We start from the raw sequence: 17,439 nt of genomic DNA on the forward strand, positions 1-17,439 counted from the left end.
GCATCATCTTTTATGCCACACACAAATTTGTCCTTTATCAACTCGTTCCTTAATTCACCTTATCTGCACGTTTTAGCCTTATTTTTCAGGTCAGTTGTATATGCTGCAAAAGTTTCACCAGACTTTTGATCCCGTGTGTAAAATAAGTGCCTTTCCATTGTAACATTCTGGGGGTTAGACATGTCTCTAAATTTACGTTTTAAGCACTCTGAGTCCTCCCTTGACTCAGCTGGTATAACAATGACGGTTTTCCCCCTTTTTGGTGTAGATAGCAGGTGCGTACACAAATGAGTGTTTCCTTTATATGGCTTCTGACCCAGCTAAATTAAGTAGAATAAATGCCTTTGTATGGTCATCTTTATCAGAAAATGCATGTTGTACTGTTGCTCAAAGACTGTTCAGTTCTCAGCAATAGTACTGTCAAACACAAGTGCACTAGGTTTTCGAAATCCATCTGCCATGCCCACAAAGTGTACACAAACACACTGAAAATATTGCCCTTTGTAATTATGTATTAACAAACTGTTCTGTGAGCTTGCAACAACATTCAAATATACAATAAAGTCTTTGAAATACTTGACTTTGCGAAATATGCTCTGTAATGGCTGTACTCTGCAAAATGTCTTGTAATGGCTGTACTTTTGTGAAATAACTTTACTGTAACACTGCACAAACATGCAAATACTTTAGACACTTCTGATAACTCAGATATCTTTGCTTAAAATGAAAAATGCATACGCTTTACGAAAATGCAGCAGTTTCCCTTTATTTTATTTGTTTTATGCAAAAAAAAAAAACTTAAAACAAGTATGTTAATGACTTGGGCACTTTATGATTAAAGACAAAACTTTATGATTAAAGACAAAAGCACATGTTTGTATGTCTCCTGTTTGGTTCTAGATTAGAAATTGTTTGGAAATATTAATGGTTTAAAGTGATTCATCTGAAATGTAGTCTGGGCATTAGTGGAGCATTGTTGCAGTCTCTGCAGGCAGGTGAGTGTGTTTGAGTTTGTCTCTTGTGGAATTGGCACCTGATAGAGATGCAAGAGAAGGATGGGCATGCCCATCTTAAGGGAAGGCGGTGTGCTGAGACAGCAGATGCCTAGCGCCCTGCTGAGGGCAGAAACTCGTTGAAATTAACTGGCTGGGAGGTGCTAAGGAGGCACAGAACATAAATGCACACAACTGTCCCTTGTTTATACATATTATTTCTAAAATTAAACAACTGTGGTGAAAAAAAAATAATAAATTCTGAATTACTGCTAGCACAAGACAGACACAATGCTGGCTTTGACTGAGATCAGTAACTGCCACGCTGTACATTAGGGATCTATATGTGATGAGCTGAAACCTCATCCATTTCAGCGAGCAGTGAAAGATGGTTAATGTAGTGCCAGAGAGGTAGTACATCAGATGAACATGCCTAGTATTTGCAAAAGTAAAGGAATTTACATATACAGTAAAAGAAAAAAAAATTTACATATACAGAAGGTTACTAATCCCTGACCTGTTAATTGATTTCCATTTTCTATTAATTATTTTTTTAGGCAGCCAATAGCATTAAATTTAGTAAGGCCTTGCATATGTATGGGCAGTAAGGATTGTGTGTCCTAGCTCAGAAGAATCAATGTGAAGTTGTTCAGTCTCGCCGTTCATTCATCACTGATGGGGTTCGGAGCCGATACTCGGCTCCGACACGGCCAACTAGCAAGCTCCAAGTTCTCCAGTAGCTCAAGACCCCAGCTTTGCTCGAGACTTTATTGGGAGTTTTTCAACTTTCAGCAAGTTATATTTTTCAGTTTTTATATATCCTTGATCTATTTTTAATAGCAGATATTACTAGCTAGTAGGCAGTAGTTTTTCTGTGTTTATACCCCTTCCCTCAGTATAATCTGTCTTTGCCTTTGGCCTTAGGATCCCTTCAGTTATTAGTTAGTGTTCCCTGATGGGACTATTGTTGGATTACTTAATCCTGTTTATATATTATATAGTTGTCAGTTGCCCCTTTTGGGCTGTGTGTTTGTGTGAGTTACTTAGTTAAACTAGCTCATAGTTAAATAGTGTGTTTCAGTTGTGGAAATGTCTGAAGAAAAAAACAAAGATCCAAAGTCTGGGTTTAAAAAAATGTCCAGACTGCGGACAGAAAATGTCAGTCATGGATGCCCATGTGTAGTGTGTTTACTGTTTGGGTGAGGTGCACCTGCAAGAGTCTTGCAGTATCTGTCACTCCTTTTCCACCAGAGTGCTAGCAGAAAAGAAGAGGAAGTTGATTGATAGGGGTATCATCAAACACCCTTTTTCCTGAGGCATTGTCTGACCAGGATGGAGCCAGTAAATCATCTAAATCTTCATCTGATTCTAGGTCCAAAAAAGGAAAAAGGTCAGAAAGTGTGGTGACTTCGGCTCCACTGCCTTCAGAGCCAACAGTCTGTTCTTTTCAGAACCGGGACACTGCTCTGGAACCGGTTTCCAAAAAACCTCCATCCATATTGCTCCAGTCGGCTCCATCTGTTCACTCTTCCAGGTCCTCTGTCAGCCTATCTGATCTGGATATGGACTGGCTGGTTCAGAAACTCTTAAAGGCACCAGGCCTAGTTAAATTGCTGTCTGCTCAGACCCAACCATCGGAGCCAAAGACCCCTACTCTTGAATTGTCTGCTCCTCCTCCGAGCCATACCGGACCTTCGGAGCCAGAGGAGGCTGACCTGATGATTGTGAATCCCTTGGAGCAGACACCTGCTAGAGTGTCATCGGCTCCATCTGCTCGGACGTTCTTGGTGCCGACCAGGGACTCTAGGAGCCGACACTCTCCAGTCAGGTCCGGGAAGGGTAGCCGCACCGACTTGTCAGTGCTGACTCTTCCACTCGGGGCCTCGGCTCGCGTGAGCTCGGCTCCTACCTCGGGCTCGGAGCCCACGGCTTCGGTGCAGGAGGAGAAAACAACTCTGTCGGAGCCGTCGACTCCTTCTCATCAGAGCCAAGCTGCATTCGAAGCCATGAGGCGAGTGTCGTCTCCTAAGACTATAACGGCAAATGCTGGTTGTAGGAAGAAGGCAGCTCGACCGAGTGGAAAAAGCAATTTATTCACTTAAAATCAAGGTGCACAATGGCATGAACAAACGTTAAGCGCTTTCAACTGAAAATAAATCAGTCTTCCTCAGAACACCAACATACATTAAAATCACATATATATACTCTGTCAGTTACTTGGATTTTAAAAAATTGCGCCAAAACTCTTAAAAGGGCAATGTAAGTGATGCTTTGGAATACAGTTGCAACTCTAATATTCATTGCAATAGCATTACATCTTTTAAACTAATGAACACTGAATAATGCAATTAATGTTTATAAAATAATACATACAATGTTACTAATCAATATGTTACACTTGTAGTATTAAAACTATGAATTAAGTGATATATTTCTGTCGCTATACATTCAAAAAATAGAAAAAATAGAAAAATAGTTATTAATAGCCAATACATCCATGTAAAGTTATATGAAGCTGAATAAAAGCATAGGGATATAGTGCGATAATTTGCCTAAACATACCATAATATACAAATGATTACAGGTTAGATAACCTAAATTTTATCAATGCCTAATGAATTCATATATGCTAAAATAAAATAAATATAAATATATTAAAAATACTATCTTAATTGTTTGTGTGTCATAACTTATTGCTGTAATGAATATTGATAAATATATATATTTTACACTCAATCTATTTTGAATCTTAAAAACAATGATTAATAAATAAAGTCATAAATCTTCTAAAAAAGGTTTGATACTTATGTGATCATTAAGTCCCGGAAATCTAGTGGCATCACATCTAATCTGCCAAATACTTTCTTTGAGGGCCAATCGTACTTTCTAGTTACCACCAAAAGTAGTTTGGTTAACTTGATCAATAGCACTGAATAAAAAACTGTGTTGTTCACCTTTATCCTCGATATGCCTATATAAGGCATTAGTCTTGTCTTTTTTACGTATTCTATAAAGATGTTCATAGATACGCTTTTTGAACAACCTCTCAGTTTTCCCTATATAAAACGCTGTACAAACTATACATTTGGCAATATATACTATTTGTTTTGAATTACAATTGGCTCCTAAATTATAAATTACTGTATTGTTAATGTCACAAAGTTTTATTTTCTCAACCGTATTAATGTATGGACATTGATTACAAGACCCACACCTTACATTACCTTTTTTATTCCTGTCCAAATTATCCTTTCTATTGTCAGCTTGTTCTAATAACCTTTTAATATTGGGTGCCATTTTGCATACTATAACAGGTCATTCGCCTAATAGTTCCCCCAAATTATTGGAGGTAATGACATCCCAATGTTTGATTAATATGTCCTTTATGTAATGTACAAATGGTGTATAGGTCAAAATGCAGGCTCCGTTGAACCTATTGTTTGAGTTACTATCTGATTCAACTGAAAATTCCTTAACTCCTAAAAGTGGTTTATATAGATTCCCCCATTGTGAGGACACACATTGTATGACGTCGTTAAGTAATAGATCAGGATATCCCCTATTTTTAAACATTGAATAAACCAACTTAAATTCATCTTCCATAATTTGTTTAGTGGAAGACATTCGTGCTATTCTGACACACTGCCCTTTTACGACATTCCTAAACATAAATGGAGGATGGTTGCTATTGTACTGGATATAATCATTTGAGAAAGTTGGTTTCCTGTAAATCTTGGATATATATCCTTCCTCAGTGTTGCTAATATACGTGTCCAAATAAGGAATGGATCTCCTTTCATAAGTATAAGTAAATTTTAAAAAATTAGTTGTATTGTTCAAAAATGATATGAACTCATCAACAATTGCTTCTGGACACTTCCATATAATAAAGATATCATCCAAATATCTGGCGTAAAACACCACATGTTTGTAGTAGAGGCAATTGAATAGATGTTCATTTTCCCAATTCAACATGACCAGATTCGCAAAAATAGGTGCGCATGAGGCCCCCATGGCCACACCTATTTTTTGCCTGAAATATTCCCCAAGGAATGTTATATAATTATAATCCAAAACTATTGACATAAGTTCAGTTAGTAAACAAATTCTGTCCCAACTGTAACCCGAATATTTAATCAAGCTGTTCATGAAATAGTCCAATCCTATCTCTTTAGGTATACAACTATACAAATCTATTACGTCAATAGTGATGAACGAGTAATCTTGATTCCATAAATCTGTAGTTAAACTACTTAAGAAGCTCCATGAATCCTTCATGATATGAGGTGTCAATTTATATATGTGTTTGGTCCATACGTCTATAAGAACACCTATATTGTAAGTCTTAGATTTGGACCCTGAAACTATAGGTCGATATGGAGGATTTTCCATTGATTTATGTATTTTGGGTATACCCACCATTTTGGCTAATATAGGGTATTCAGTCCTGAGAAATCTATAAATATCTTCACTTATTCTATTATCAATACGATATTCCTCTAAAAAGAGGTCTATCCTTCTATATCCTATATTAATTTCATTCAATGAAACCACCTCGTATTTCCCAGAACCATACAATAAATCATGAATTTTACTATTATAATCCGATGTGTAACTGATGACTATTCCGCCGCCTTTATCAGGTTTCATAATACGGATGTCTTTATTATGCATAATTTCCTTCAAACACTTCCTTTCTTCTTTCGTTAGATTATCAACATTATTGTATTTATATCCCTTGTTGTTGCTTATATCCTTATTTAACCAATAAATATCTTTAGTAACCATTCTTTCAAAATTGGCTACTTGTGGGTTACTAATAGGTACATATGTACTTTTTTTCTTCAATCTATTAGTCTTACTAGTGTACTCTTTACTTTGTACAGAGTCAAATTGTGTAGTTAGATTTAACCTCCTACAGTACATCTTGGTTTCTTTGATAGTATCAACCAGATTCATTCCTGTCGTAGGGATGAACTTCATACCTTTACTCATCAATTCAAAAAATTCTGGTTGAATATTTAAATCAGTAAAATTGTACACATTAAATCCATTAAATGTACTAACTATCTGTTTCTTATTAGTACTATTCTTACCACTAGTAGTACTACTATCTTGTGTACATATAATAGTCGACTTGTTCTCATCTATAGTTGGAAGAACTTCACAAGATACCTCATTACCTATAGATGCGTTATTATAATACATTAAATTCTTATCCACTGGTTTCTCCTTAAATATATCAACCAAATTGCTTAATTTCTCTTTCTGTAAGGTGTGTTGTGTTTTGGTGCAGGAAAAAATCTTCCCCCTCGAAAATTTTCCTCCCTATAGTTACTTCTTTTTCTTTCTCTAAATTGTGTTCTATCTATATACATTTTCTCTATCCTATCAACTGGCCATATATATACTTTGTTGTCTTCATATGCCTCTATATCCCTCATCAATTTCCTATTTTTCCTGTCGAAAATATTTCTAACTTTATTCAGAGTCATGTCAAATTGTTTATTGTACAAATCTTTCCATTTGCCAAAATCGCGATGCTTGATGATAACTTCATTCATACATTCCACTTCATTAGCCAAATGAATCATCTTTTCATCATTGTATTTCACCAATGTCCTCAAAAAAGTCAAACCAAAATTGTCAAATATTTCATTGAATTCTTTTTTAACTTCGTTATTCAAGTTAATACCCAAAGGTAGCTTAAAAAATCTGATTCCTTTGGGTACTACTTTTATGTTTAAACATTTAGATAAATATGCTATGTCTATCTTAGTATTTTTGTATTGCAACAGTTTTTTACCAAAAGTAAAAATCATATCCCTTAAATTACATTGCTTAAATTCAGTAATATTAAAATTCACATTATTTCCTTTCTCAAAATCATTATCAAAATTGTAGTCATCGCTTAAAAATTGATTGAACACATAACCAGTATTGTCACACATACTGTTGTCCATATCTTGTTCATACATCCGCCTTTTGTCATTTAAAGAACTAGATAAATGCATAACAGTACCTTTTTTAACACCAAACTCCTCCTTCTTGGTGTTAACATATTGCTTGACAGTTTGTCTATCTTTTGGTCTAGCCCCTTGTTTGTTAATTGTCACGTTGTCTGTTTCCCTTCTGTCTCGCTGCACACTAAAATCAAAAGTGAAATCTTCACTTGGGGACAGTAAACATAATCTTTTGTTCGTGTTATGCCCTCTAAGATTGATGGGGGAAACCACACTGATGTGTGTTTCATCTTCACATATATTGGGCATGTCAATGTTAATATTGTCCTGTAGCATTGGAAAAGAGTTCTCTTTCAATAAGACAGGAATCTCCAAATCCGGCGTGCACATAAGCCCTCTTTCATTAATAGAGGTACGAATCTGTCCCCTTTCGTTAATGGAAATCCCTCCTTGATGAAAATCAGCATGTCCGTCTTTGGTTGTATACGTATCAGTTTCTCTTGTGGTATCCACCCGAACACCACGTTGTGGTTTATCGGTAGCAAATATAGCGTTTGCACCTTCTTTGCTGCCCGACATGCAAGCCGATTGCTTGCGCACCTTACACTCTGCCAGTACCTCCGTAACTAAAACCAACAGCTTCTGTACATCAGATTGAAGAGCGGTAACCTCCGCTCTAAGTTGTTTATATTCACCACCGGACAATGAAGCCGAAACCTCTCCCTCGCTACCAGCCATGTCAAGGCACTAACCAAATGCAAACGCTGTAACACAACAATATAACGGCAAATGCTGGTTGTAGGAAGAAGGCAGCTCGACCGAGTGGAAAAAGCAATTTATTCACTTAAAATCAAGGTGCACAATGGCATGAACAAACGTTAAGCGCTTTCAACTGAAAATAAATCAGTCTTCCTCAGAACACCAACATACATTAAAATCACATATATATACCCTGTCAGTTACTTGGATTTTAAAAAATTGCGCCAAAACTCTTAAAAGGGCAATGTAAGTGATGCTTTGGAATACAGTTGCAACTCTAATATTCATTGCAATAGCATTAAATCTTTTAAACTAATGAACACTGAATAATGCAATTAATGTTTATAAAATAATACATACAATGTTACTAATCAATATGTTACACTTGTAGTATTAAAACTATGAATTAAGTGATTTATTTTCAGTTGAAAGCGCTTAACATTTGTTCATGCCATTGTGCACCTTGATTTTAAGTGAATAAATTGCTTTTTCCATTCGGTCGAGCTGCCTTCTTCCTACAACCAGCATTTGCCGTTATATTGTTGTGTTACAGCGTTTGCATTTGGTTAGTCTCCTAAGACTACCTCATCTCAAGGTCTGGCCTCTTCTTCCCCTAAATTGCCTGTGCCAGTTTGTCTCCTCCGGTCATCCCAAGTGTAGAGAACAATTTAGTAAAGCATTACTTATGTATGGGCAGTAAGGATTGTGTGTTCTAACTCAAAGGAATAATTTCCTTAGTTGCAGGCATTTGCTCCCCCAGCATTTCTCACAAGATTACTCTGTATGGAATTTGTATAATCTGCCAATTTGTTACATACATTCCCCCCCAAACAATTTTAGGGATAGTGGGTTCAACAATGTGGGCACATATGGTGAAGTTAGTGCTTCATTTGTTGGCTAATATATATTCTGACATAATATCCTTGGGATTGGAATGTGTTATTATTATTGTGGTTAGCTTAGTGCATCTTTTGGACATTATTCCTTAATTTTCTGACATAAATGAAGAAAGCAATGTAGTTAATTTGGGGTCTGCACCAATGTTAATTTCATACAGGTGGAAACAGGTGCTCTAAGTTATTTTTTCTAGTAAATAATTTAATGTCCAAGATTAACTTACTTGACATCACTTATCTACTAGGCACATATTTAAAACCTTTTACGCTTAAACCGTATGTACTTTTCCATTTAAATGATTTCTTTTATCATTATTTTTGTTCACACAATTATTTGTTATTTAGGTCACTAGAGGGTAGCATTGTAAGTATTTTTATGTTGGTAAAGGATTTGGCACTGTTTGTTTTTTTTTTGTTTTCTTTATTATCTTATTACAAAGTTTAAACATATAATTCAATGTAGAAGTTTTTAGAGTCTCCATTTTATGTTAATTTTTTATGTAATCTACTGTTAGGTATGGATATAGTTATTTCTTACTATAGTTTTAGGTACAGGGATTTAAATAGTTAATAAGGAGTGAGCTAATTAATTTATTGACAGATTGATGATTGTATATAAAGGATTAGAGTTCATAGGAAAGGATTGTCTGAAGAAGTCTCTGTGGTTCTGAGGCGAAAAACGCAGTGATACCAGTTAAGCATTTTATGTTTCATGTTTTATTTTGCTGGTGATTAAAGCATCAATGGCATTTGTATTTTACAATGTTGTGCTTCTTCTGCACCTCTGCAGTGCTTTTTGTTATTTTTATATACTTTGCACTATTTGTGCTCGTTGCACTGGTTTTTCCATCCCTTTTGATATTTAACCATTTCCATGATCTGTGTGCAGGCAATGATGCGGATCTGTAGCGAGCAGTGAAATAAGAGTCTGATTAAGTACTAGTAGTAAGTAAAGTAATTTATTTTCTGAAGAAGTTCCGTATTAAATTAAAGGGCAAAAGTGCTTAAAAATATTTATTGTTGCAGACTTTCCTTGGCTGCCCATCAATCCCTTCTGTTTTTATGTAGTTGACTTTGTAAGATGAAAGCTGCTGTCTCGCACAGTGAAGACAAACCAAGAGATATAAAAATCTAGAATAGATTACATTGCACTGTAGCATCTTAAAATATTGCATATCAGTTGTTGTGATTTTTTTTCTGATACATGCCCAAACAGCCCTTTGAGACCATCATTCCAGGATCATAATTCATGGTGTTAAGCAGGGATAATGCCCCTTAATGCCTTGCTGTTGATTAGATGGCGTAGTTTACTGTGACCTTTGTGTATGTTTATGTATTGAGTTGCTTGCTGTTCTTGACCTGTATAGTGAATGTAAATGTGATCCAGCATGCACAACAGTCATAGTGTTTGTAATAAAATTCCTCTGAAGACGTCATGAATAAGGAAACGTCAGGAGAAATGGACTTTGAATTTGTCAGAACTCTTAGGAAAATTACAGACGTTGTAAATTATCCCTTTAATGTTGTAATCTAGCCCTGTTATGGAGGAACCTCAAATAAAAAAAAATCCTGTTTTAGTGGTAAAGGAAGTGGTCGATGCTTTCAGTATGCATGGACTGAGAAGTATGGCGTTATTGACAGAAACTGCAAATCATTGTGCCTATTGTGTCATGAAACAGTAGTAAGCAGAACATGGAATGTAAAGACATTTTAAAACAAATCAGTGGCTTTTGTAAAAAAAAGTGAGGATGTGTCAATCAAATAATTCCTTACATTTTTAAGAGGCCCTCGAATTTTGCATCAGCAAGTTTCAGCGCCCTCAGTGAAGGAGAATTTATTAAAGAACTCTTCTAAAATGCGCACCTTTTTTTGTTTAAATAAAGATTAAGCATACTTCTGATTTACCACTCAGCAGAAATACCATTAAAGACAGAGTGATGACAATGATCTCCGATGTATAGCAGAAATTAAAAGGAGACTTAAACAATTGTAAATATCTTTCAATTTGTCTTGACAAAACTCTTAATGACAGAAGAGCTGGTAAAGCTCGAAACAGTGCCAATAAGTATGTCAGGGAACAAAATATGCAACATTTGTTGTACCGAGGCACTAGAAAATTAAAGTGATTTGGGTCTGAGACAGTGGTGTTGATATTCTAAAAATATTCTGTAACCTAAATATTGATATGTCTAAAGTTGTGTCTGTGACAATAGATGAGGCACCCAATATGGTGGGAAAAAAGGTCGAATTTGTGAAACTGTTTCTGGAAGCTATTGGACATCCACTTATGCAGTTTCATTGCATTGTTTGGTGTTGTGTGCCAAGGCAGGATTCATAGAACTAAATGATGTAATGACAGTTATAACAAAAATAGTGGATTTAATAGCTGCTCAGCCCCTTCACAAGCGAGAATTTTCTGCACCATTGCAGGAAGTTGAATCAAGTTACAGTGGACTGACGATGCACAACAATGTAAGGTGGTTGAGCCAAGGAAACATCCTTGAAAGATTTATGGAGTGCTTTGAAAATATTATCTGTTGAAAATAAAAATTTGGAACAGTTTCCTCAGCTCAGTGATTGTACATGGGTCAGCACACTGTTTTTTACAGGCCTCTTTGTTCATATGAATGAACTGAACTTAGTTACAAGGTTTTGGAAAAAGAATTGACGTTATGTTTGAATACATAAAAGCCTTTGAAACTAAACTTCAAAATTTTAAATGAGATGTGGGGTCTGAAATTGATAAGTATTTTCCTCGACTAAAAAAATATTTTGAGGTCGTCAGCTCGGATGTGCAAAATGAAGTGGAGCCCTTGCATATAAAGTACCAGCACATTTTAAACTCCGTAATCAGTTTGATGGAAGATTTAGTCAATTTAGAAGTTTAGTACAGACAATTAAAATAATTATGCGGATGTTGTCGTCTTCAGTACTATGGAATTAAATGCTTTCCAATGGCTACAAATTAAAGGATTAGAGTTGCAGTTAGCAGAGTTCCAGAGTAGCATCTGGCGAGTGTTTGTCGACCTGAGGTCTAAACTTCAGGATCTGGAAAGAAATCGCTTGCAGAATGAAGAGTGACTAAGACAAGAAAATTTGAATGCTTGGAAATGAATACCAGAAACTTTTGTCACCCTTAAAAATATAGCAGTGACTTTACTCGCAGTGTTTTCCTCTACATACTTTTGCGAAACCTTAATCTCAGCATTAAACAAAACGGACAAAAGAAACCGAGTGACAGATGAAGTTAGTGCTGCTTGCTTGAGCTTTAAGAGCATGAAATACCTACCTTCAGTTTCAGACTTGTCTATGAAAACTCTGCAACAAAAAATCATTAACTGATATCAAATCAAATGCAATGTGTTCCACATTTTTTTTTTCAGTTCAATTCAAAGTTACTGTTAAAAGTAAGGTAATTTGTTAGTGCACTATTCTAAGCCCAGTTATCAGTGCTGATATTTTCTGATTGTTCTTTTACTTTTATAATACACATAGCACTACACATTGATTGGGCTGTAATTTTTTAAATAAATGAGTATGTAAACTTGTAAAGAATTTTCTCTTTTTTTGGGGGGAGGGGGTGACACGCCAGCAGAGTTAAGTTAGGCGTTAATGACTTTTTGACCCGCCAAGCCCAAAAGGTTCTCTATCACTGCCTTAAACTGTAACCTTAATGCAAATTCCCTATCTTTGCAGACCCTCTCACTGTGTAGCCTCATCACTGTACATACTTTTGGTGTCCTGCCTGACTTCAGGCACAAAACCCACACTGAACAGTAGCCTAACATGCTAACAGTTTTGTATTCCTGGTATCCTTTGTAAATGCACTGAATTGTTTGTCATTCTTTTATTGGCAGTATTGAACAAAGTCTTCATAAATAACACTGCATTTTTTTCAGGGGTTCATTGGCTGGGGTGTTCATTCTGGTTGTCTGCTCAGCAAACTGATATAGTCTCCAGTCCTTGCCACTGGCGATTCTTCAATTGCGCTCTGGGAGCTGTCCATATTTTCTGTTTTATTAATGTCCAGGATAGTCCATCTAGGTATCGGATTACAGCATTCTATACAGTAAGTTTATACTTTTTGTTTTTCTTAACAGCGTTCATATTTTTATTGCACTGATTTATGCATTTGTTTAATGTATACTTCCTTCATTCCAGTCCTGATCTCCACTTTTCCATGTAGACATTGAATTCCTTGGACAGCCCAGTGGAATAGGGGGAGTGCAACCAACCACATAGAATGGAATCAAACAGATGTGAACACAGCCTTTTGTGTATTTACGTGTGTAGGTGGTAGCAAATTTAACTTCTTCTTTTGGCTTTTCCGGGTTAGGGGTCGCCACAGCGGATCATCTGCCCGTTCATGATTGGCAGTAGAATTTTACAGTGTCGAGTTGCCAGACCAGAGCCCAACCTTCCACGGAAGGCATACACATGCACGCACTCACGCCTAGAGCCAATCTAGAGTGCCCAATCCACATACAGCATGTCTTTGGGATGTGGGAGGAAACCGAAGCACCCGGAGGAAACCCACGCGACCACAGGGAGGACATTCAGACTCCGCACAGAAGGCACCCCAGCCAAGGATCAAATGGGAGAGCCCCTTGCTGTGAGGCGACAAAGCTAACCGCTGGCCACCCTACACTAACCACTATTTTTCCATTACAGCAAGCAAAATGAACAGCTGTTCTGGAAGATCTACAAACATAAGAAGGCATGTGTCTGTGTGTGCGTCCATATCCTCATTTCAAGCAAGCTTCTGCACTATGGAAGTACTAATACTTGACAGAAAATGGATTTATCTCTTCCAGCTAGCTTCATCTATGAATGATTCCAACACATTCCTCATGTTATTAAAGGGTATGATGCTAGGGACATTTATACAGTGGTTTTACAAGGGTCACAGGGGCAGGATCGTACAAGATGGGCAGCTGGTAAATATTGCAAATAATTGGATTAAAAATTCCATTTTACTATTTCGGTAATGGTGCCTTCTCCCTGTTTTATCCAGGGTAAAATTAGAAATTGCTGCTGACTTATGGTTGTGAACCTGCAGACACTGTGTTGATGTGCACAGAGAGAGAACAGGAGAGACTGTAATGACATACATAAAGTGTGAAAAGATTTGCAAGTGTCTTAGAAATTGCTTCTCCAGTAGATTCACAGCAATGGGTAATAAAGGAATGAAGTTACTATGTGGTGCTGCTTACTAAATATTCATCTGGATTGTAGTGCTAATGTGCATTCTCTAGTAATATAGCTGTGGAGAGGTTGTGTATAAAGTGTATGCTTTCCTTTATACTAAATGATACACTGATCTTTGGCCATTTTTCCTTAGTGGTGTTGTGTCAGAGTTTAGAAAAAATATGATAAGCTGTGATCTTTTTCACAACACATACAATGTTTATCCTTTTAGTCAACGTTTCTTTCCCTGGCTCAGGTCAGTAATGCAAGTACTACTTTGTTTAGATAACTGTGGTCAAATTTCAGGAGTGACATTTGTACTGGTTTTGTAGGAGCTCATGAGAAGACTGAAAACCTGTAACCTTGGAACGTTAGTCTGGAAGGGACTGTGAGGCATGTGTGTAGACATATGTTTCCATTTTGCATTCTCACCATATTTTCTACTTGCCTCACTTCACATTTCAAGAGCTGTGCACATCATTTTTCATTGTTACTCACTACCGCCATAAAATGTTTGTTTTCAGAATAGTTGTCTCCTTTCCATGCAGGTTTTGTACTGGAATTTGTGGTACATAATACATGTTTGGCTTGTATAAAATGTAGTGATATGACTGGGATTCTCAGAATGGGTTCAGAAACCACCATAATACCCTTAATGCCAGCTATACTGCTACTGATAAAATTGCCTCAGAAATGGAAAGGGGTAATTTTTATGACGGCATACTTATAAATCTTACAGGAGCTTTTGAATGTGTAACTCTGCAAATTATCCTGCAAAAGCTACAGTTGCTCAATTTTATTTCCATTGTAATTTCCTGGTTCAACAATTGCCTGCATAGTAGAACATTTAAAGACAAAGCAGGGAATCTGATTTCAAATGAAGGTCAGTTTTACCAGAGAAATTCCACAGGGATCAGTCCTTTGTCCTATTTTATTCTCCATCTTTTTAGATGACATTAATACAATCCTACCCTCCGCCAATATCACCCTGTACACACATAATTTCATAGTATGCAAAACAAGATGCACTACTCTACACTTATAAGAAACACAACAAAAAAAACTCTTTATCCCTATAGCTAATTTATCTACTGACAAATTTGCTGTCATGACATTTGGATCAAGTAAACTCTCGTTTTCCTCTCTACTTAAAAAAAAAGTCACCACCACTAATGTTACCATAAATACTGTCTAACAATAAAAATGTTTAGGCTTTACACTAGGCCCCACTCAGAATCTCACTGAAAAGGTCATTAAAGTTATTACCAAGCTTAAAGCTATCTATTCAGATTCTAATGACCTTGCCCCTGAAGAGCAATAACTAAAAATGTACTAATTCCTAAGATGGAGTATGCTGTACCCATGCTCTGCAAGTCTATTCATAGCCCTAGACGTCTTACTAGGGGATGAACAAAGGAAGATGTAGAGCTCGAGTTTTTTTGGTAGCTGCTGCCACAGTAATGGAGTCAACTGAAGGTTATTTATCCCAATACCGCTTGTCTTTAGGTCAGCAGAGAATTTTGTCAGGTTTACAAGAGTTTACTTCACAGGTGTAGAGTTTCTGCCATGACATCTTGACTGCTAAATCAATCAACTTGTTGGCCATGGGACCACCCAGGATGTAGATGGTGTGGAACTATAAACTTCAAATAATACCGCCTCATCCGGGGGGAGGGGGTTTGTTAATGGACCAAGATCCCCTCTGGTGCATCAACTCTAAAATTTCAATGAAAGAGGCATTCTCAGGAAGGGATTGGTAGGATCTCTCACTATCCTCAGAGTTTGTATCTAACATAATTGACAGGACAGGATCCGAACTGGGGACTCCGACAGGGAGTCTAGATGTTTCCTCTTGGACATCCTCTTCTTGGGTATATCGGGAAAGGTGTCACCTGACTTCTCAGAGGACTGGATCTGCTTTTTGGCATAAGGTTTGAAGCTCTGTTTGGGCCATCCTAAGAAACAGTCTGGAAGGCAGTGTCAAAGGCTTTTGATAAGCTAGGAAAATTGAGGCTGTCATAGAATGTTGGTTTAGAGGAGTATTTATTGTATTTAGGAAAGACAAAAGGGCTGCATGAGTGCTATGACATGGTTGGAAGCTATGGTGAGTTGGCAATAGGAGGTTATTAATTACAAGTGTGATTGAGTTAATGTATTTCAAGTATTTTAGAGATAGAGATAGGATTATTATTAGTCTATAAAGTCTAAGATATAGTCTAGCCCTGTTTGAGGGTAGGAAAGATGTATGAATGATGTATGATGAGTTCACAAAGTAGTGATGTGTACTCTTCTGTTATTGATCCATTTATTAGTACTGTATTTTATTAAGCTATGGTGCTAGCTGTAGCTCGGACATATTCATGAAGGAGTTGGTCTAGGCCAACAATGGTAGACTTCACAGACCTCATCAAAAAAACTTGCGAGAAACTAGAGACTGAATGCATAATGAAAGTGCCATGAGTAGTTTCAGAATTAATATTGGTGGTTTTAGTTATTTGCTGGTAGAGTTGATAAAGTTGTGTTTTGTTTGCAAATTGTAAGTTATTTTACAGGAAATATTGTAATTTGTCTCATTGGGCATGGATTTTTTTTAGACTTGGATGCATTAATTTGTCAATGCTACTTCCTAATTGTTAGGGGATTATAGATTTAGAGGACTGCAGGTTGTGGTAGCGTGTATTTAATCCATATTATGCTTTTTACTTTGTTTCTATGTGAACCATCGCTTTGGAATGCCAGACTTTGTCTCTGTATCACATTTTGCTAGTTTCAGAATTTAGCTAAGGGGGCTAGATATAAATATAATTTTATATATTGGAACTAAGGAACTTAAGATACTTGGAAAGATTTCATTGAAATAGTTAACTGCTTCATCTGGAAGGGCAATTTTACTGGATATCAATTATATTGCTGGAGTAGGGAGTTTAATATGGAGTCTGAGAATTGTCTCTTAGATCTAGTTAACCCTACAGGTGTTCTAGCTCGAGCCAATAGGGTAGGTGATAAAGTAAGTCTGGGAAAAGGAAGGAAAACTGGAAGATGGTACTGCCGGGTTTTTATTCTTTTAGAACTGATTCATGGTAACAAGGGAATGGTGTTGCTGTATATGATGTAAAGAGGTTCATTGTGATACGATGGACAGTGAAGAGCAAATTAGGGATGTGTAGGGGAAAAGGGTAATGCTAATGTTTGTCAGCAGGTGACCAAGACTGCAGGAGATGGAGGGGGCAAGCTTTCAGACTTCACTCTATCCAAGTTCCATAATTTTATAGCAGGAAAGAAAAAAAAAGAGGAAATAGTACATCTGAAGTAGATGGAAAGGGGAAATGTTTTTTTCCTTTTTTTTTTTTTTTTTTTTTTTTTGAGGGTTGGTAAGTAAACAAAATTGTTATAGTAATGCAGCAGAAATGTTTTGTTCAGCAGGTTAAACAGCCAGCTTGTAAAGTTTATGCTGCACTCTTCACTTTTGAGCAGGATGGATGTGGTGGGCAGAATGGAATTGAAAACTCCTATTAGTAAGGAGATATCTCACTATTCAGATGCATTATTAGAATGAGGCGTGCTGTGAAATAAGATTTTGTTTTGGTTTTATGATGTAGGTTATAGTAAGATGTTAGATAATATATTCTGAGAAAGTAAAAG

At 36.6% G+C, this 17,439-nt stretch overlaps 1 protein-coding gene across 1 annotated transcript in view; it reads left to right on the forward strand.

Moving 5' to 3' along the window:
* The window catches only part of XKR5 (XK related 5), a 482,218-nt gene that overhangs the window by 255,022 nt on the left and 209,757 nt on the right, over positions 1 to 17,439 (forward strand). Inside the window, exon 5 of the mRNA XM_044062383.1 lies at positions 12,510 to 12,679. Coding sequence (XP_043918318.1) covers positions 12,510 to 12,679 — 170 coding nt within the window. The remainder of the gene's footprint in view (positions 1 to 12,509; positions 12,680 to 17,439) is intronic.

Source organism: Protopterus annectens, chromosome 2.part1 (assembly GCF_019279795.1).
Source record: "Protopterus annectens isolate FY-2018-M chromosome 2.part1, PAN1.0, whole genome shotgun sequence".
Taxonomy (NCBI): domain Eukaryota; kingdom Metazoa; phylum Chordata; order Ceratodontiformes; family Protopteridae; genus Protopterus; species Protopterus annectens.